This window comes from Macaca nemestrina, chromosome 18, assembly GCF_043159975.1.
Source record: "Macaca nemestrina isolate mMacNem1 chromosome 18, mMacNem.hap1, whole genome shotgun sequence".
Lineage (NCBI taxonomy): Eukaryota > Metazoa > Chordata > Mammalia > Primates > Cercopithecidae > Macaca > Macaca nemestrina.
The window spans coordinates 57,265,181-57,286,277 of NC_092142.1; the positions used below are offsets into that span (position 1 = coordinate 57,265,181).

General features: G+C 43.4%; 1 protein-coding gene across 2 annotated transcripts in view; it reads right to left on the reverse strand.

Annotated features, from left to right (window-relative positions):
* Positions 1-5,133: 5,133 nt before the first annotated feature.
* LOC105491514 (casein kinase 2 alpha 2) overlaps positions 5,134-21,097 on the reverse strand; it is a 40,733-nt gene continuing 24,769 nt past the window's right edge. For both annotated transcript variants that reach the window (XM_011758024.3, XM_071084658.1), the window contains 7 exons: positions 15,768-15,851; positions 14,845-14,955; positions 14,366-14,467; positions 13,745-13,845; positions 12,707-12,855; positions 11,202-11,295; positions 5,134-5,580 (listed from right to left, as the gene is read on the reverse strand). In XM_011758024.3, coding sequence (XP_011756326.2) covers positions 11,219-11,295; positions 12,707-12,855; positions 13,745-13,845; positions 14,366-14,467; positions 14,845-14,955; positions 15,768-15,851 — 624 coding nt within the window. In that variant the 3' untranslated portion in view covers positions 5,134-5,580; positions 11,202-11,218. The remainder of the gene's footprint in view (positions 5,581-11,201; positions 11,296-12,706; positions 12,856-13,744; positions 13,846-14,365; positions 14,468-14,844; positions 14,956-15,767; positions 15,852-21,097) is intronic.

The following is a 21,097-nucleotide window of genomic DNA, read 5'->3' on the forward strand; positions in this document are numbered from 1 at the left end:
ACTGCTGACCTCAAGTAATCCACCCGCCTCAGCCTCCAAAGTGCTGGGATTACAGGCACCTGCTACCACACCTGGCTAATTTTTTGTATTTTTAGTAGAGGCGGGGTTTCACCATATTAGCCAGGATGGTCTCGATCTCCCGATCTCGTGATCCACCCACCTTAGCCTCAAGACCTTAATGTATTAAATTTATGAGTGTAGATTTAGGTTAGTATTTGAATGCTTAGGAAGATTTCATCAGATTTTAGGCCTTTCATATTACTGGAAGTGTGTGCAAATCAAACAGTTTAAATGTGTAATTTAAACAGTTTAAAATGGCCAAGGAAACTAGATTAAGTGTGCAAGCAATTTTTTCATTGTAATTCATTAAGTTTTGAACTAATTGAACGTTAAAGATTAAGCATTTCTATCTATATACAAAATCAACTTGTTTGTAGCTATAACAAGATTTATAAACTGATCTTAAAGACATGAGGCAAATTAGATATTTAAATGTACAGCTTTAATAACTATTGTTTAAAACACCAGTAACCGTAAGCATCCCTTTCAGTGCACAAAAGCCCTAGTCAGATGCCAACACCCAGTGGACAGTGTCTGTTCATGTTAGTCCAAGCCCAGAAATTCAGAGCATCTGCCCTGGAGACACGACGGGCTTGCCACACACTGGAAGGCAGAGTTGACTCCCCGTGTCTCTTTTCTGATGGTGATGGGGATGGGGATGCGGAGGTATAGCAGTGAGGTGAGGAGCTGTAGCCCTTAGCTGGGAGCAAAGATGGAAGGGTGCCCTGAATGACTGGAGTGTCTAGCTGGCAAAGGACAACTGTATCCCAGCCAGTGATAGCCATTGAGCCTATCAGGAAGAGTCATGGTGGGCAGATGAGGTTCCTGCTCATCTGAGAGTGGAGTCTAAATGGGAGCCTGTGAGGCCCTGCACGTTACTATTATTAAAAAAAAATTAATTTTAGGCTGGACCCAGCGACTCACACCTATAATCCCAACATTTTGGGAGGGTGAGGGGGGAAGATCGCTTGAGCCCAGGAGTTTGAGACTAGCCTGGGAAACATAGCAAGCCCTTGTCTCTATTAAAAACTTTAAAAAAATTAGCTAGGCGTGGTGGTGTGCGCTTGTAGTCCCAGCTACTCAGGACTCTGAGGTGGGAGGATCATTTAAGCCCAGGAGGTTGAACTGCAGTGAGCTACGATTACACCACTGCACTCCAGCCTGGGCAACAGAGCAAGACCCTGTCTCAAAATGAACTTTTAACTGTACATACAATCAAATGTACTCTTTTTTAGGTGTAAAGTTTTGACAAGGGCACCAAGTCAAATAACCACCACCACATTTAGGACACAGAACAATTCCATCATCCCCGAAATGACCTCATACTTATGTTTTGTAGTCATCCCTAACCCTTGGCAACCACCAATCTGTTCTACATGGATCTGGCTTCTTCGCTTAGCACAATGCATTTAAGATGCACATTATTTTAACAGCCTGTAGAATAATATTCTGAAAAAGATTGTTCATCCATTCTGCCACCCGGCCCCTTATAGCCAGAGCTATTTTAAAACATGCTGGTCCTCAGCATGCTTTTTTTTTTTTTTTTTTAAAGCAGGAGCTCACTCTGTCACCCAGGCTGGAGTGCAGTGGCGTGATCATAGCTCACTGCAACCTCAAACTCCCGGCCTTAGGCGATCCTCCCACCTCGGCCTCCCAAAGTACTGGGACTACAGGCATGAGCCACCGTGCCCTGCCGTTGTGCTTACTTATGAAATCTTTCCCATGGCATTTCAAATACATTAAAATGCAACAATTTTTCATATTTATGTTTTTTCTTCTGTGATTTTTGAGAAGAGTCCTTAGAATTTGCTTTTGAAATTATCTGGGGCCGGGCGCAGTGGCTCAAGCCTGTAATCCCAGCACTTTGGGAGGCCGAGACAGGTGGATCACGAGGTCCGGAGATCGAGACCATCCTGGCTAACATGGTAAAACCCCGTCTCTACTAAAAAATACAAAAAAAAAAAAAACTAGCCGGGCGGGGTGGCGGCGCCTGTAGTCCCAGCTACTCGGGAGGCTGAGGCAGGAGAATGGCATGAACCCGGGAGGCAGAGCTTGCAGTGAGCTGAGATCTGGCCACTGCACTCCAGCCCTGGAGACAGAGCGAGACTCCGTCTCAAAAAAAAAAAAAAAAAAAAAAAAAAAAAGAAATTATCTGACAATTCTGTGACTCTTCACTAATTTATCATGAGAAAAATATTTTTAAAAGCAAATATTGAATTTAATGAGCGACACAAGGCTGTACATTAAGACATTTAATTCCACTTATTAATATTTACTTTCAACTTTCTTAGGTTAGAGCCAACATGTTTTCTTTCTTCAGGTCTCAAACATTTCTATAGTCCCCTAGAAAGCTGAGAGGCTGCGGACACTGTGCTCCACGTGCTTGATAGAGGCCTGCAAGAATTCCATGGCCAAAGTCATCACAGCTCCAGCCTGCACCAGTGAGGGAAGGGACGGGAGGCTGCTTTCTAGAATCATAAGAATACCCTTTCTAAAAAACATCATATAGCATAATTATTTTTAAAGATTTCATTCCACATACATACTGTCCAAAAATGTATGTGCAAATTTGTTTATTGCAGCAATACTGGTAATACTGAAAAATGAGGAACAATCCAAAGTGTATGAATAACAGATTGATTCAACTGTGGTGTATCACACAATGGTAAACCATGCAGCCACGTAAAGGGATGAGGTAGATTTATACATGCTAATGCAGTAAGGTGGAATGCACTAAGTGGAAATACAAGTTGCAGAATAAGAATGCATAGTCTGATTATAATTTATGTAAAAATGAAAATTATAATTTTAAAATAGTGCATTGGAAAAAAATGGGAAGATAAACACGAAATTTAATGGTGATTACCTCTAAGGGAGGAAGAGGCTTTCGTGTGAGCATGGGGTGGGTGTGTGTGTGTGTGTGTGTGTGTGTGTGTGTGTGTGTGTGTGTGTGGCTGGGGGCGGGGGCTTTCGTTATTTACTTCTCTGTAAGCATTTGAATTTTTTTGTTGTTGTTGTTTCTTACCACAAACATATATTACTTTGGTAATCAGGAAAATGCAATCAATATTGTTTAGAACACAACCAGGACCACTGGGAGATGAGAGGTGATGTTCTCAATCTCCAAGCACATTGAGGAGGAGCTGAAGACGGTTTTCGTGTTATTAAGTGTTAGGACATGTCCCCTGCTTTCAAAAGTCAAAACAACCTACTCAAAAATCACCTCCTTTCCCTTTTTTCTACAACCACATACTTTCTCAACTCCACCATAATCACCCACAAAACTGAAAATTATTTGTCAAACATGATTTCCACATGGAGCAGTTAAAGAGAGCCTTGGTTGAGGGGGGAAATTGGAGGAGGGAGCTATGGTTCCAAGTTCTACATGACATCTCAAGATGCAAGCCAATCAAATGATTCTATTCGAATAAGACCCTCCATGTCCGGAAAAGACCTCAAATGGCAGTAAGTCATGCTAAGTAGCACAGATACGTGCTGTGGAGATAAACATGCACGCACAAAGCATGTTCCTAGGTACAACAAGGTACAAGGTACAACAAAATAAAAGTATTGTGATGCCGTCCCAGAGATCTGGGAGACTCACAGAAATTTGCACAGTCTTGAGTCACAAAGGGCCCCACGAGACAGCCAGCTTGAGAAAATTAGGCCAGTGATGGGGCTGGAAAGCACTAAGTCTATCTGCTTGGTGTCCCACGGGTGGTGGTCTATGGGTCCTCACCTGCTGGTGTCCAAAGGGGATGCAGTCTCAAGCTCCCACACCTGAGCAACAGCTTAGATGCCACAGAAGCTGGTCCAAAGGACACCATGATGCTGTGGTGGCCCTGAAAGGGGCCTCTTTGCTTTCCTCCACAGTCACTTAAAAAACTGTGAACATCCACACTCGGGTGCCCACCGTGGGCCAGAACTAGCTGCAGAGGAGAGAGAATGTTGTGTGGACCAAGTTGCTTTTGTGGAGACCCAGCTGGTGCGCCATCCAGTGGCTTGGGTGTCTAGATCTGCCCATAGCTTCTGCTGTCCCCCAGGCAGTGGGAGGACACAAACCAGCAGCCAGGACAAGGTCATGGCCACTGTTTTCACCTGCCCTGACACCGCTGTCTCGAGCTGAGGACCATGGGAGCCAGTGAAGTCTCATTTGTAGCACTGAGTTTCTCCCGTTTAACAAATACAACCAGTGCTTCCGTTCTAGCTCCCCGAGTATCCGCTTTTCCTTCCAGCTCATGGATGCTTCAGAACGTGTGGTCAGAAGCAGCCCTCAGATCAGAGACCCCGACCCCTCTCCTGCCTCAGGACAGCAGACTCAACAAGCCTCCGAGATGGGGCCTTTCTTCAGTAGCGGGTGCTCGGGGGACAGGATTGAGATGGGATGAAATGTGGAGACGGGAGCAAAGGGGCAACCAAGAAAGGGCCAAGGCATCTCCCTGCATTCTCAGGAGGCGACTCTTCTTTGAAGGAGAGGCCAGGGAGAATGCTGGTCAGTGGGAATGTGTCCAAGGCAAGGCCCCGCTTTCCTGGCTGAGTCTACTTCAGCCATCCATGTTGTCCCCATTCCTAAGACGGGTTCACTGTGTACCTCTTACCACTCACCTCTGGAAGAGAGTCCTTACAAACGGGCCCTCCTTGGCTGAGTGTGGTTGCTCACACCTCTATGTAGTCCCAGCACTTTAGGGGGACGAGGAGAGAGGATCACTTGAGTCAAGAGTTTGAGACCAGCCTGGGCCACATAGCGAGACCCTGTTTCTACAAAAAAACTTAAAACTTGTCAGGTGTGGTGGCATCCACCTGTAATCCCAGCTGCTCAGGAGGCTGAAGCAGGAGGATCACTTGAGGCCAGGAGGCCGAGGCTGTAGTGCTCGAGCTATTGTTGCACCACTGCACTCCAGCCTCGTGACAGAGCAAGACCCTGTCTAAAAACAAAAATGAAACCTGGCCCGCCTTGCCCCAGAGACCTCCCCTGCTTCATCTGGTTAGAACCTGGCACAAATGCACTTTTGTCTCGTCCTGAGTCACAAGTCTCAGTTCATGACCCTTTCCATACTGAAAACTCTCCATACGTTTCTTTTAAAACCTTTTATTCAATAATATATACTTTTAAAATAATAATATGTAACTGCCGCCATGCCACATACTGCCCCCGTCCCCCCACTGTGGAGTCTGTGGTCAGCTAGTTAGCGTGGTTTGCTGGAAAAACAGGCGGCCACGGGACGAGCTGAGGGGCTCTGGGAGCAACAGTAACCAACAACATTCTGCATACCCTTCACATTCCCCATGCTTTCTGGGTCGGGAAGAAGTCAACAGGAAGCCAAAGGCAAGTGAGCCTTTTACATTCGGAAGTGAGGTTTGATATACGGTGGTGGGCTGCCCTTCGCTTGGTCTAGTTCGTGCTCGCCAAACCTGCCACCGTTTTGTGTCTGCTCACGGAACGTGATCTCTCTATACGCGTTAAGACGTTTGATTTGGTTCTTGTTCTGCTTATGGAAAAGTGGGAGAACCGCAACAGACCTGGGGAAAGAGACGGGAGGAGGGAAAGACGTCATTAATCAACCTGAGCGGGCGAGGGGAGGCCTCCATGTGCGGGAGGGCCTGCGCTAGAATGCAAGCTCGGCCTTCCCATGCCACTTGGTGGAGAACCCTGCGAGAACTCGCTGAGTTCAGGTTTCCAACAGTACCCTCTGCCTTCCTCTTCTGATTATCATGACAGAGATGGTCTCTAGCACGGCCTTCCGTCACAGGAAGGGTGCTCTGGGCACCACGTGTGTTGTGACCCACTCTTCTACCCTACCCCATCCCTCGGATCCAGGGCGCTGATGGAGAAGGCTCGGAGACTCTTGACCATCCTGTGCCAGTCAAGCTACAAATTCAGCAGTCAGCTCTAGGTCCCCCTCAGACCTGACCTGATTATCTGAGGTGTCTTAGGACTAAGATGGGGTCTGTATTTACTCAGAAAAAGGGCTGAATCCACTAATAAACAAAGAGCAGTAAGTGAGCTCAAATATTTTTAACTCTCCCCTGGAAACAGCTAGCTGCCTGGCATGGCCTGAAAACCTCATTTCTCCTTCCAGGTCCAGCAGAGCAAGTGGGTGGTGAGATGCCGGCAGCGGAATTCTAGAAGCAGTGCCTCCCAGAACAGCACTACAGTACTGAGAAAGGACTGTACACCGGGGAAGCTGTCACACACACAAAATTATTTCATGAAAACTTTGTTTGGGTAAAGGAAGGGTTCCACTGCGTAGTATTTGAGAAGGGCTGCGTGGTGCATAAGGTTAAGAAAGAAATGACTATATTTGCCTTTAAACACTTCAGCTGATTCCAAGCACTCCACTTCAGAGGATCAGTGAGAAGAAACTACACTAATTAAAGACACCACCACCTGCCAAATAATAGCGTTGTGCTGCAAGGAATGGGGCTAGGGAGAGTGTTTCACAAAGGCAGAACACCGGGCCACAAGGTTAAAGTCATGCACTAAAACAGTCAATCCCAAGAAGCAGGTGTCTGAGTGGCGCGTCTCAGAAGCAAGTACATAAAAACGGAGCACTCCCACCAGGACACCACTCTAGCCCCATTTCTGCCAAAGGAAAGTTTTCACATCAAGGTGTAACACACATCTTTGGAGTTCAACGTTTATGCCTCCCCACTCCCCAAAGAGACAGGAAATACAAGTTAAGGTCCTCATAGCAATAGTTTGTCTCCCACTTGGGAAAGCTGGTTATTGTCAACATTTTTATTTAAGAAAACAGGATTTAACATGGCATTTTTCTTCCCTCTAAGGGCAGCAGCACATAAATCATACATCAGTCATCCAGTGATACAAAGAGGTGGCCAATTGTGTCTGAAGTAGTCACTTGTAAAGGATCATAACCCAGGCAGTGTTGCTTTTCTGCAAACAGAAGGAAACAGAAGGCTCCATGGTCCTTGAAGATTATCCAAGTTTTCCACTAGTTGTCAAGATTTCTGTCCCAACCTCTTAGTCACCATTTACAGCAAGAAGAGCCAGCAAGTGAAAAACTGTTAATTTATTGATTCAAAGTTTTTTTTTCTTTTTAAAAAACAATCCCCAATACATGCAGTTCAGGGTTAAGTATCACATTTGTAGCACACTGTTGAGTCTCAACACAAAAATATGCAACACCTGTATAATCCCATCACATCTTTTTCCAGCCTCTCCAATACCTAGTTGGGGGTGTTTCCATTTACACATCCACATAGCTTAGAAGCATGTTATTAGCGGTTGATCTGGCCCGATGCTTCTCTGCCACCTCCCCTGCCCTGGTCTCCACCGTGGGGTTATTTTTTTCTAAAGGCAGGATGTTACTCAGTCTTAATTTATTAAGGTCACTGACAAACTTTGGCTTCTTGTGTGCTCATGTGGTCCCTGCTTTTGCTTTCGGAAGGGTTTATATTGAAACGACTGTGACTCTGATCAGTTATTATCCCCTCGTTTATTTGTAGGAAATAAGTTTGCTTGTTCCTGTGGGTGCTCACACAGTAACACAGGTTCCTAAAGTAATCATTTAATCTGAACTGGCATTAAAGGAAACTGTTAACTGGGCTCTCTTAGATCTACTTCAGTTCATATAAAAAAACTCTTCCAATTGTTGCGTGTGTCTCAAAGTAGTTCTGCTTCCATCCTTATCAACAGAGCACCTGGGAGAACCTAAGTCATTTCCCTGAGTAGGCACAGACCATGAGCCCCGCAGCACTCAGCTCTCTCTGGGACTCAGCACCTGACTCGAGAGCACCACCTTTCAGTCCACTGGGACCAATCCAGCGGGCAGCGCCCTCCCCAGGGTGCATTCCAGAACATAAACTTGGTACCCTCTGATTTATCCCCTCAAGAAGTACATTTCCTCCTCAAGAGCTACCTTTAGATGGTTTTTCTTATTGGTCCCTTTTAACAGCCCCTCCCCTAGCCACTCTCTTCAAGTCCCCCAACGATTACGAGTTTGTCTGTCTCCTCTAATCTGTCAGTCTGAGAGCACCTTCCTCTCTGCAAGGGAACACATTTGCTTTAAGCCTTGTGAGTGCTGACATGTTACAGAATGTCTGGGAGGAGGCCCGGCTGAGTGACTGGTGTTTAAGTGCCTCAATGAATGACATCAGCACTTCTCTAGTTGACGAGAAGGCCCAGGAAAGCTTGGTCTGCATCATACACTCAATAGCTTCTCCTACCCAGCCACCTACCCTGCCTACAGGGATAGGATGAAAGCAAGGCCAGCTGACAGCATCCAGGGGAGAGTGAACTGCCACCACACCAGAGGTGCAAATGTGACTCAGCACTTCATGAGTTCTACTCTCACCATGGGATTTCTCAGCAGAAGCAAACCTTGCAGTTAGGCTCACTTGTAGCCAACAAATGATATAGCCATCTGGATTTGGCATAGGAACCTTTTGTTCTCACCATACCAGGTCTATGTTCTTGAACATAGGCAGTACCTGAGATGATAGTATAACACTACCCTGTTCCCCACATTTTTTGCTTTTCTTTAGGAAATAATTAAGTCCTTATCATAGGCACTTTTAACCTGTTTAAGATAATGAAGCAAACAAATGAAAAGTACTGAGATGAGTTTAAGGAAGAATATGCTAACTGAAAAAGATACTGGGTGCGTACATTTACCATGGTTTAGTCTAAATATTAGACACACAGACACACACACAGACACACACACCCCCCTTTTGGAACTCTCCAAGACCATCTCCGAATCTAGGTAAATAGTCTTAAATTTTTGGGGAAGCTAGGTTTGGAAACAAAAATGGTTTTTGGAGACAGGAAAAGAGACGGTCTGAAACTGGACTCACTTCAGTTTGGAAAAGAATGGCGTAGGTGCCAAGACCAGACCCAGGAAGGGGTGAGCCTTTCAAGCCCAGTTATGGTCTAAGTCTAAGGCATGAAGAGAGGTAAAAGTCCAGGTGCTGGAAAAGCAAGCTGTGTGCTTAAAAGAAGAATGCCTGTGTCAAAGTTGCAGTTACAAAACCCTAGGACAAGGCAGGCAGGTGGTGTCTGCACCTACATCACCGTCAGAGAGAGAGGCAGAGGTCAGTCACCTGACTCTTCTCCTCCAGGTACTTTTATTACCTTTGGGGGACCCACGGGAAAGGAATGGGGTTACCGCTTCACCAAGACCCTCCAGCAGGCTCCACTTGCCTGGTCCAGACAGGCAACTTAAAAAAAAAAAGGGGGGGGGGGGCTGAGGAGTGGGTGATAAAGGAGATTGGAGGGGGAGCAGGAAAGACACGCAGTGGCACATCTCCCTGATGATAACCAATGCTTCAGGATTGCCTACAAGGGCACATTAGAAGGCTTTTGATAATCCAAAACACTGAGTTTTGCTGCCTGACATATCAATATAGGTTTAGCCGAGAGCTCACATTTTGCTTTTGATTTTCAGGTAGAACAAATGTTTACATTAGTATACAGCATGTGCAATGCAAGCAGGCAGCATTGGTATGAGAACCTTAACTGAATGCATTTCTTGGCTTTGGGATCTTATTTTTTATTTTTTACTCTATAAACTCAACTCTATAATAAGAGAAGAGATTCATTTGTATTTTAAGTTCCCACAGACCAAACGACAAAAATAGAATCTACATTTAGAGATAGGACCTGCTACCAATACCAATAAGATTTTATTGGAATATGGAATGTAAACAAATGTTTCAAACAAACAATCTAACCTTATAAAAATGTATGGCATTATTAAATAGTTAATAAAGAAATCCTAAAGGGTGATATGGTAGACACCTCTAGTTCTAGCCTAGGTGTGTGAAGTCCCCAGAGCTGTGGCATGGCCCTGCAGCTGGGATGAGGGGACTGCCTACAAACCATGTTGCTGCTGAGTCCCCCAAATGAAATCAGCCCTATTTTTGTTTAAACAAACTCTAGCTTTCTCTGCTAACATGAAGGTTTGCACAATGGATCCAACACTTGCTCCGGGAGCACCGTTTTCTTCCCCAAGCCCCTCGTATATTCCTCTCAGTTGCTTGAGTTTCAGATGACCCTGCCCAGACAACTCTAGTACCTGCATGCAAGACAGACTTATCTTTGCCATCACATAAATGAATCACATATCAGAACTCACAAATGCATATTACAGTGGGAAACTGTACCTCATGGGGATAAAAGGAGGTGGGAGAGGGATATCTTTTTCGGTCTTTCCTGAAAAAATTCTAATGGGATGTTTTCCTCCCTCGCCTTGCCTGAAGACTGACTTTCCAGCTTTAGTTATGGTTGTGAACAAAAAGGTCTCTGTTTCAGAGAGGTGTATTAAAATAGGCGCACACATAGGGATGTGCTGGGAAATGGTGACGTTCTCTTACAAGGCTGCCAAAAAAAAAAAAAAAAAAAACAGAAAAAGCAACAAAAAAATAGCAACAAGATTTTATGGTAAGGCAAATCAACAAAGGTTATAGTGAGCTCCAAGTTATGCACTTAGCATGGAACTTTTGATGATACCCACGGACCAGTTCATGGCATTGTAAGGTTTCGTGATCCCTCCTGACATCAAAGAGGGCTCTTGTGAAAGTGACTGCAGTTTGCTCCCAAATGAATCCACTTGGAGGAAAACTGCAGGGATGAGGTACATTTCCTGGAGAGCTCATGTCATAAAAAAATACATAAAACATGGATTTGTAAAGAGCTTAAAAAAAATACTGTCACTGTTTTAATATCTCCTTTTTGTAAATGAGGCTGGTGTGTCAGTATAGACTGCTGACATTTCGCTAAGACTTGAGCCTGAATTTCACCAAAGGAAACCCAGACCACCATGGAATAGATAGGAAGTCAGACATTCAGAGCTTGTTGACTGAATGGGTTAATTCAACAGTGGTGCCCTGTTAAACAAAGGTAAATGTACAACAACTCCGAGTCTCTATCTCCCATGCATTCCAAAGGCAGAGCTCCTTCAGATCCTGAACTAGGTGCATCCCCATGCTGCCACAGTGACAGCTCCCTGGAGACTAGCACTGGGGAGTTTCTTTCTTGCTTTTTGACAGACTTTTAGGTCTTTAACTCTTCTTTGCATTTAGAAGGAATGATAAGAATTTCTTTTTATCACACTGTAGTTTTCCTTCAAGGTTTGTGTTTGGTTGGTTGGTTTTATTGGCAAGCATCAATGCCGCATTACCCGTCGCTTTCCAGTCTTCATCGTGCTGCCGTGAGACCACTGGAAAGCACAGCATTGTCTGCACAAGGCTGGGACTGCTCCTTCACCACAGGGTCTGCAAGAAAGCAGGAGGAAAGTCAGGCAATTGGGGTGGTGAATGCTGAGAGAAGCCCATGGCAAACCCACCCTTTCAACTGAGAGAGAGACAGACTGATGGGCAAGCCAGGGTCAGGGGGGCAACAGGGGAGACGGAAATCACGGAATTCCAGCCACATAAAAACCAAACACTGAGAAATGATCAGGGGAATCGTTATTGCAGTCAACTCTTATACTTTCTCAGAGTACAGACTCAACTGCTAAGAGGCATAGAAACCCTAATTTCCCACTGTTCAAAATTTCTACTATTTTTATTTTCTTTCAATACTAATATCATCTCTAATCCCTAATTTCTTCAAAGCATGTAGAATAATAAGCACTTCAAAGGAAAGGCGAGTAAAAAGAGCCATTAGAAGACCTATCCATTTTAAGCAACCGTAGTTTGAAATTTTTTAAATTGAAGTATGACATATATTCAGAAAAGCAGAAAGATCATTAATGACATGTCATAAACATCAGTATTCCTAATTTGATCTAACTCGGGTAAAACCAGCTTTCTGTCCCAGGCACTGGAGTGGGGACATCTGAGTTCCCTGGGGCTGAGGTCTAGAAGGCTGAAGGCTTTTCCATTTGTGGTCTCCCTTATGCATACGGGCCACAGGCTCAAGACCACAGCGACACATTCTTCAGGCAAGAATTTAGTTCATCTCCAGAGGAAATCAAAGGAGAGGGAAAGACAGCATATTGGTTAAGCCAGAGACAACGACTTTAAGTGTTGAATGTTTCCATCTTGATTCAGAAAGCGAACTGAGGTAAGTCTCTCAGCCGCCATGCTCCCCAGGAAGGAGACTGATAACAACAGGAAGTTTATTTGAAACACATATTATCAGTGGAAAGAACCATACACATGCAGAACAATAAGCAACCACACAAAGTGAATGTGCACACACTTCTAAGTGAGCAGTTCAGTCAGGATTTCAGTGAGGTCTCTCCATACCTATTTACCTTTCCTCAAATTCCTTTCATCCATCCATCTGTTCATCTCCTTCTTTCAAAATATACAATGGTTATCTTACTACTTTTAACTAATTACTAGTTTTCTGAGGGGAGAAATAATCTTCAATTAGGTTTCCACACAAATATATATACGTTTGAAAACAAATTTTAGAAACTTGTGATCCATTAACTCAGGGTAACAGGGAGTAGTCAAACAGCCTGAATTCAAGGGAGATACATTCAGAGAATAAGCAAACACCTTTGGTGATCAAGAAACGGATCTACAAAGTTGTTTCAATCATCTATAATAAATGAGGTCAAAATCTGGAATAATCCAATCCAAATACCCTAGAATTCTCCTGACTGGTCTCAAAGAGTGGAAGATTTGTTCTCTTGAACGAATGACTCCCTGAACACAGTGCCTGGAGACTCACAGAAGTATGGGTGCTCCATGGCCTCTTTGGCAGTCAGTCTCTGTTGATGGTCATATCGCAGAAGTTTGTCCAGAAGATCTAGGGCCTCAGGGCTGACAAGGTGTCTGTTCTCACTATGGATAAAGTTTTCCCAGCGTTTCCGTGAATGTCTGAGAAGAAAAGTGAAACATCAGTAATCAGAGACTAAATTCAACAAGAATCCTTATCTACTAGGGCTAAAGCCAACAAAATCTTAGAATAATGTACTGATTACAAGCTTGTTAAATCTCTAACTGGTGCCTGCCTTACTGCCCCATAGTTACAGCATAGCATCCTGAAACACACTGGTGCTCTGTGATTAGATACACACAACTAGGTAAAACTTCTATATCTGAATATCTGATTTAGAGTATGTGGAACCTTTCTAGATTATTTTTTATGCGGTAGGCTTTTAGTCAATTCTGGGTGGCATGCAGGACAGTGGGTAATTTTTATCGGTCAGCAGATATATTTCCTAGGGCTAGCCTCAGGAACAGCGAGGTTACACAAAATACCGTTTGAAAACTGTTAACAAACTGTTTACTTCTCAACATTATTGCACTGTACCTGAAAACTCAATATACTTTAAAATTTGCTATTGTATAGAAAAACCATTACGGAGAACAAGAAGAAACTGTAAGTCTCTCCACCTTGAAGAGGTATGAAGTAAATAAAATAAAGTAAAATAAAATAAAATAAAAAAAACTAAGTCTCTTATTGAAAGAATCATTGCTCTCCAAGTTTGGCCATTAAAAAGAAGCTTATGCTGTACCAGAAAACTTTTTTCTGTAACATTATGATTTTTGTTTTATCTTTTCTACTAATAGGTTATCTCTCAGAGAAGTAAAATGATTAAAAGACATAAAGCCCAAATATCTCAATAAGTTAAAAGAAAACATGCATAGGAAAAAAGACGGCTATTTCCATTTTACTATAATTAGAACAGGAAAAGAAAGTGATTTTGGCTAACCTTTCCACTTCTGAAACGGGGTAAGGTAAAGCACTCTTTCTCTTACTTACTGTCCCAGGATATCGTTGAAGTGTGGATCTAGGTCTATGTGATACTTCTTCAGATACCCATACAGTTCTTCTGTACCCAGAACCTTGGCAATGCGAACAAGCTGAAACACAAAACAAACTGACCAAATCACTGAGCTCAGAACATACTGTGAGCCCATGAGGACGCTTTACCAAAGAATCAGAAGACTTCCACACCACTAACCCTCTAGGGACCAGGTACAAACCCGAGTCCAGGGCAGGCAGACAGACCCAAGGACAAGAAGTTCACATGAATGCAAATTTCCAAACTGCCTTTAAAATAACACAACTTATGATAATAATCTTCTACAGATGGACAAGTACAGGGCATCACAATCTAATGGCTAAAATCTAGTTTTATTAGACAAGGAGGTGCCTGACTTCTTCACATTCACTTTGGAAGGCTGTCACAGATAGCATTATCTGCCTCTACTTCTGCCGACCTGGCAAACACAAAATTCTGTGCAATCTTTATCTTGAAGAAAAGCTCATATGCAGACACTGAGTGACATTTAGTGGCTCAAGGATAGTATTCCTATCTATGGATGCTATTTTCTTGGCATTCACCCCCAAATAAGTAAGAACCAGATTGTGTTTGCTCACCTGGTCATAGTTGTCCTGTCCATGGAAGAAGGGTTCCCTTCGAAAGATCATGCTTGCTAACATACAGCCCAAACTCCACATGTCCAAGCTATAATCATACATCTAAGGCAATAAGGACAACCCATCAGCCAAGGGTAGTAGAAATCCATTTTTCTGATATAAATTTCTTTTTTAGATGAGATTGGGCGTGTTCAGGGTGGTATGGCCGTAGATTATTTTAAAAAAATTTTTTTAACTTCCTGGCTCCTAGAAATGTTCTGATCTGAATTTCTAGTCTTCATTTAATCTTTACAGATATTTTAGATTTAAAAACTTCTCTGTCCCCCAAAAAACTAGCTAAGAAAAAACTAAAATTAGCATTTTAGGGTGAAATAATGGCTGGGTTTTGAGTGTATCCAAACTGACTAGATAAACAGCAAATCAGAAAAAGCCCTAAGCAAGTATAAATAGCCCAGAGTAGCTCTGCTAAACAAGTTTACCTGATAGTCCACGAGGAGCTCCGGTCCTTTGAAGTACCTTGAGGCTACACGAACATTGTACTCCTGAGCAGGATGATAGAATTCTGCGAGACCCCAATCTATCAGTCGCAGCTACAAACAGGACAGAAAAAAACATGTGAAAGGAGTGTTTCTAGGGGCCTATGCCTTAGAACAAGGCCACATCACATTAGGTAACAATCATTTGTCCACACAAAAAATGTGAGCAGGTGCACTGGCTTAAAGATGACATTTCCAGCAACTGTGCAAGAGGTCATTTTTAGAGTAGAGCACTTGAAATGCTTTTTGAAAAAATTTTAAATTATCCTGGTTCATTCCTCTCTCTAGATCAACAGAGCTCAACCTTTTTTCTGCCTACATTCAGAAACTGTAGGCAGTTACATTTGGTAACACATTCTCCCATTATTCATAGCTTTTCGTTATAAGCTCCAGGCATCAGTGAAAGGGCTGGGGGGACACATCCCACTCCAGGACTGAAGCACTGCTCCATTGATTTATTCGTCTACTACTAGATGATCCATTTACTCACTGATTAGGGCCAACAGAGATGGATATCAAAAATAGGGGGGACCTAAGTGTTCTTTTAAGGCCAGGCAGATTGGTCTGCAGGTCATCAAGAAATGAAGCAGAAATCACCAGCTGTAATTTCTTTCTGAGGCCCTTCAGAAAACTATGACCAAAATAAAACAAGTGACTATAGTTAGCCACTATACTTAAACCGTCTACTTTCCTTGTGTACTACGCTTTACAAAGTAGAAATCGACAATGGAGATGGGAAAAATCACAGTAACAAGTTTGCCCAAAAACCCACCATGGGTCTACAGAAACCTTCGTGGCACTGGACAGCTTTCTGGTCTGCTCTAAGCCTTTTAATCAAGCTTGTTGCTGCCTGGCTGTAATGGTACCTTTTTCTGTTGGTGATCTATCATGACATTGTGAGGTTTCACATCCCTGTGCATGATTCCCTTGCTGTGGCAGTAATCCAGAGCCTATTAGGTAAGAAAGCACAGATAATAGTAAGCAACCCCACTACCATCCCCCAATGCAAGCACAGTCTTATTATTTGTGACACCTTGACTTGAATACAGTCCCCCAAGGGGCAGCTTGCTGCCTGTATTGAAAGATTAAAAAAAGTGTGCTTCAGAAGGCACCCCTTGCTCTCTTGGCATACTACAGCCAGTAGAGAGAGGGTATGAAGGGAACGGCAAGGGCTATGAGGAAGATTTTTTTTTTTTTTTTTTGAGATGGAGTCTCGCTCTGTTGTCCAGGCTGGAGTGCAGTGGCACAATCTCGCAATCAACACTTTGGGAGGCTGAGGCGGGTGGATCACTTGAGGTCAGGAGTGCGAGACTAGCCTGGGCAACACGGCTATATTAAAAATACAAAAGGTAGCTGGGTGTGGTGGTGCACGCCTGTAATCCAGCTACTTGAGTGGGCTGAGGCAGGAGAACTGCTTGAACCCGGGAGGTGGAAGCTGCAGTGAGCCAAGATGGTGCCACTGCACTCCAGCCTGGGCAAAAAAGGCAGGCAGTGGGGAGGGGGGTGGTGTGTGTGTGGGATGATAAACCAGACTTTGGAACCTCACTGGAGTCACCTCTCATAATGGTTCAAAGGACAGACCAGCATCTACGTGGACATGAAGAATGACATTCAAATACATCTTTCAATATGGCTTATTTTGTACACAAGGGTCCCACGTGGGTTTTCTGGATGACCAAGCATTAGTATTTTCCTTAATACAATCCCCGAGCCTTTAAGAATTATCATTACGAGGCCAGGTATGGTGCTCACGCCTGTAATCCCAGCACTTTTGGAGGCCGAGGCAAGCAGATCACTTCAGGTCAGGAGTTCAAGACCAGCCTGGCCAACATGGCGAAACTCCGTCTCTACTAAAAATACAAAAAATTAGCCAGGCGAGGTGGTGGGCGCCTCTAGTCCCAGCTACTTGTGGGGCTAAAGCACAAGAATTGCTTGAACCTGAGAGGCGGAGGTTGCAGTGAGCTGAGATGGCGCCATCGCACTCCAGCCTAGGAAACAGAGCTGGTCTCAAAAAAAAAAAAAAAAAAAAAAGGAATGATCATTACATTATTACTCCAAGGGAGAAAACTGCTTTGTATAAGATGATTGATATGCAGATATTAGGTATATAATGGTTTTTCACAAATTTAAAGAGCTGTGCAACCATTACCACAATCCAGTTTTAGCACATCTCCACCCCTAAAATTTTTCTTGAGCTTGTCTGTAGTCAATCCCCTCTCCTAACTTCTCCCAATCCCTCCGTGCCCTGCCCACAACCACTGACCTGCTATTTGCTGGTATAGATTTGCCTTCTCTGCACATTCATAAATGAAATCATACACGTATAGTGCTTCGTCTACCTTCTTTCACTCAGTATACTATTTCTGAGATTCATCCAAGTTGTTTTTCCTTGCTGAGTGGTATTCCACTACTACTGATGGACATTTGGGTTGTTTCCACTCATGCTTTAATTTCCCTTGGGTAGATTCCTAGGGGTGGAAGTGCTGGGTTGTATGCTAAGTTTGTGTTTAAACTTTTAAGAAACTGCCTAATTATCTTCCAAAGTGGCTGCATCACTTTTACTCCCACCAGCAACCTGAGGGTTTAAGTTTCTCCACATTCTCATCAACACCTGTCATTGTTCAACTTGATTACAGCTTTTCTGGTGGGCATAAAGTGGTATCTCCATGTGGTTTTGATTTTTATTTCCATAATGAGTGATGAAGTGGAACATCTTTTTATGTGTCTATTGGCCATTCTAAATCTTCTTTGGAGAAATGGTGATTCAAATCTTTCAATCATTTATTAGATTGTTAAGCTCTATTTTTTTTAACATAAAAATTTGCTTCTAAATCTCCCTTGCCTAAAATAATAACTATCTTCATAAACTTCAAATTCAGGACCTTTGGCTAACCTTAACAAGCACCTGAATCCTACACAAGGTCAACGAAATACTCCTCAAGCACAATCCCTGTCCTCTACCTACCAGTAGAGCCCCCCACCAGTTGTAACAACCAAAAATGGTTCCAGATTTTGCCAAATGTCCCCTGGGGGACAAGCTTGACCTGGATGAGAAGCAATAAACTAGACTCTTAAGGACACTGGAGTGGACTTCTTCATGTTGGAGGAGTACACAAGCCAGAGAATGAGCCCTGGGATTAGCATTCCAGGAATAAGCTCCCCCGATCTGTGCTTTTCCCTGAACCAAGAGTATACAATATAGAATGCTTGTTATGGCCAGGCGCAGCGGCTCACACCTGTAATCCCAGCAGTTTGGGAGGCCGAGGCGGGCAGATCATGAGGTCAGGAGTTTTGAGACCAGCCTGACCAACACGGTGAAACCCCATTTCTACTAAAAATACAAAAATTAGCCAAGTGTGGTGGTACGCGCCTGTAATCCCAACTACTCAGGAGGCTGAGGCGGGAGAATTGTTTGAACCTGGGAGGTGGAGGTTGCAGTGAGCCGAAATCGTGCCACCGCACTCCAGCCTGGGCGACAGAGATTCTGTCTCAAAAAAATAAAAAAATAAAGATTGCTTGTTATTTGAAGATCAAGAACAGGCACTACTAAACTATGGGGATACATATAAGGATATAATCTTCAGAGGAGACACTGAACAGAAGAACACAAGAGAGCCCTGCAGGACGTTCACAATATCCTCTACCAGCCCTGTCCAATAGGACTTTCTGCAACGACGGAAATATTCTATTCCTGCATGCTATGATACAGTAGCCACTAGCTACATGAGGCCACCGAGCACCTGAAATGTGCCTAGTGTGATTAGGGAACTAAATTTTATTTTATTATTTTATTTTTTGGGACAGGGCCTTGCTCTGTCGCCCAGGCTAAAGTGCAGTGGCATGATCTCAGCTCACTGCAACCTCTGCCTCACAGGCTCAAGTGGATCCTCCCACCTCCACCTGCTGAGTAGCTGGAACCATAGAGGCATGCACCACCACACCTGGCTAATTTATACATATTCATATATATATATGTATTTTTTTTTTTTTTTTGTAGATACAGGGCTTTGCCATGTTGCCCAGGCTGGTCTTGAACTTCTGAGCTCAAGCAATCCACCTGCCTTGGCCTCCTGAAGCGCTGGGATTTACAGGCGTGAGTCACTAAGTCTGGCCAGCAACTAAATTTTAAATTTTACGTAATTTACCTATGAGCAGTGGTTACTAACTATACTGGATATCATCGTCCTATGTAAATCTGGGTGAGAGTTTTACATACACGAACATCCTAAAGACTTTACATTTAAGATTTATTTAATTCGCTTAAATTCTACTTCAATTTTTTTTCTCTGTTTTATAATAACTGTAGCAAGATTCCAAAGTGCCTTTGTGGCAGTGCTTTATGACACCAGGGGTCGTGGGCAGACCTCCCTGAATCTGAATCAGGAGATCTGGTTGAGTCACTGAGTCATCACACTGCAGCCCTCAGCCTCAGTTATTTCTACATTTTCAAAGGAGTTAAATATTTAGTCTTCCCCACTCCTATTTTTTCTTTTCAGAGAAAATTTACCAAGTGTTGATTCTGCTATATTGCCTACTCTGTCCAAAGGAATAAACTAATTAAGACCACAATACCTGGCATGGGAAAAATACTCAATGAAAGCAAAGACTGAACAAATACAGTAAGGTAATTAATTCTTTTGCCAAGTTTCCTAGTCGGACTCCTTATGGAGTTACTGACATGCTTTGAAATTCTTTGGGGAATTATTTCAGTTTTAAAATCTGGTACAGTTTCTGACTATTAAGCATGAAAGACATTTTTCAAGTTTCATCTGGGATTCTATGTCTCATTAGCAAAAATAAGTATATGCCCTTACTGCCTAGCTGCTACTTTCAGAAAGCAGAAAGGACCTCAGACATTGAGCGACACCCACATGTCCACTTGGGAAGACCTGCATTAGTTGGATGTCTTTATGGGACCTAAGGGCAAGCTGGCTTAAACAACTTTAGCTTTGGCTGATGGTTAAATAACACAAAATCCCAATACCACCTTACTTAAAAATAACCAACTGTGAGATCTGAATTGTAGCTCTCATGGGGTGAGAGTGCATAGGATTACTCAGGAAGCACCTCCAGGAAAGGAGCTAGTCTGACAGTTCACAGGATCCTGGCACTGCAAATTTTATCCACACCAATGCTTCAATTTTAGTCTGGAGAAGACATGGAGAAAGGTGGGATAAATCAAGCTCGATCTTTTTTTGTCTTTCTGATCTTACTGACAAAAAGGAAGGCCCATTAGTCGTAAGAGTGAACCTTAAACCCACCACCTCAGCTTTCTCTAAAAAAAAGTGGTTTGTACAAGTTCTTATAAAAACACATTCATTTCATAGAACTGTTCTTAAGATCTACAACTACCCTAAAACTTTTCGCAAGACTGCATATTAATACAAGCATTTCTGGAAGGAGTTCAGTTTTCTCTAGGTTCTTAGTGATCCATGACACAAAAATCTAGGACCCATGGGTGTATTCCAATTTACAAATTGAGCATTCCTTTAAGTGTTTATCTAGACAAACAAAATGATCATTCCTCCACCAACCAGTAATTCTTCAAATTTCATTGTGCTTGGGGTTAGTAAGTCTCTTAGACATTCTACCCATCACTTCTCCCTGCATTAATGAGCCAGGGCTACAGGGGTAGGAAGACTCATGCAAGTGGATGACGACACATGGCAAGGAAAGATGGCTGCAAATGCCTGCCACCCCTGTAGGCATGTCTCTCTACAATATGACTTCAGTGCTTTTCCCATCAAGAAGTGGAGTCGGTTTTTCCACCCTTTGAAGCTAGGCTTGGCCATGTGATTTGCTTTGGAGAATAGGGTATTAGCAAATATGACACAGGTAGAGGGTTGAAAAGTGCCTATACATTGAGGTTTCCCTCTCTCTGCCGCTAGAAACCCCAGGAGGACCACCATGGGAAGCAGCATGGACTTCACGGGCTGGAGGATGAGACCTCAGCTATCCCTGCAGCTCCAGCTGTGGTCCTAGATTGTGAATGAGGCCATCCTGGACCATCCTACCCCAGTCAAGTCAACTGAGACCTAAAGAATCACCTGGCTAACTCACAGAATTATAAGAAACAATAATCATTTTTTAAAAGTCATTAAGTTTGCGGTGATTTGTTATATTCACAGTAAGAATAAAGCAGCAAAGAGAAAACACATGGACCAAACAAGAGCTATGGGAGGTTCTAAGGTATAAT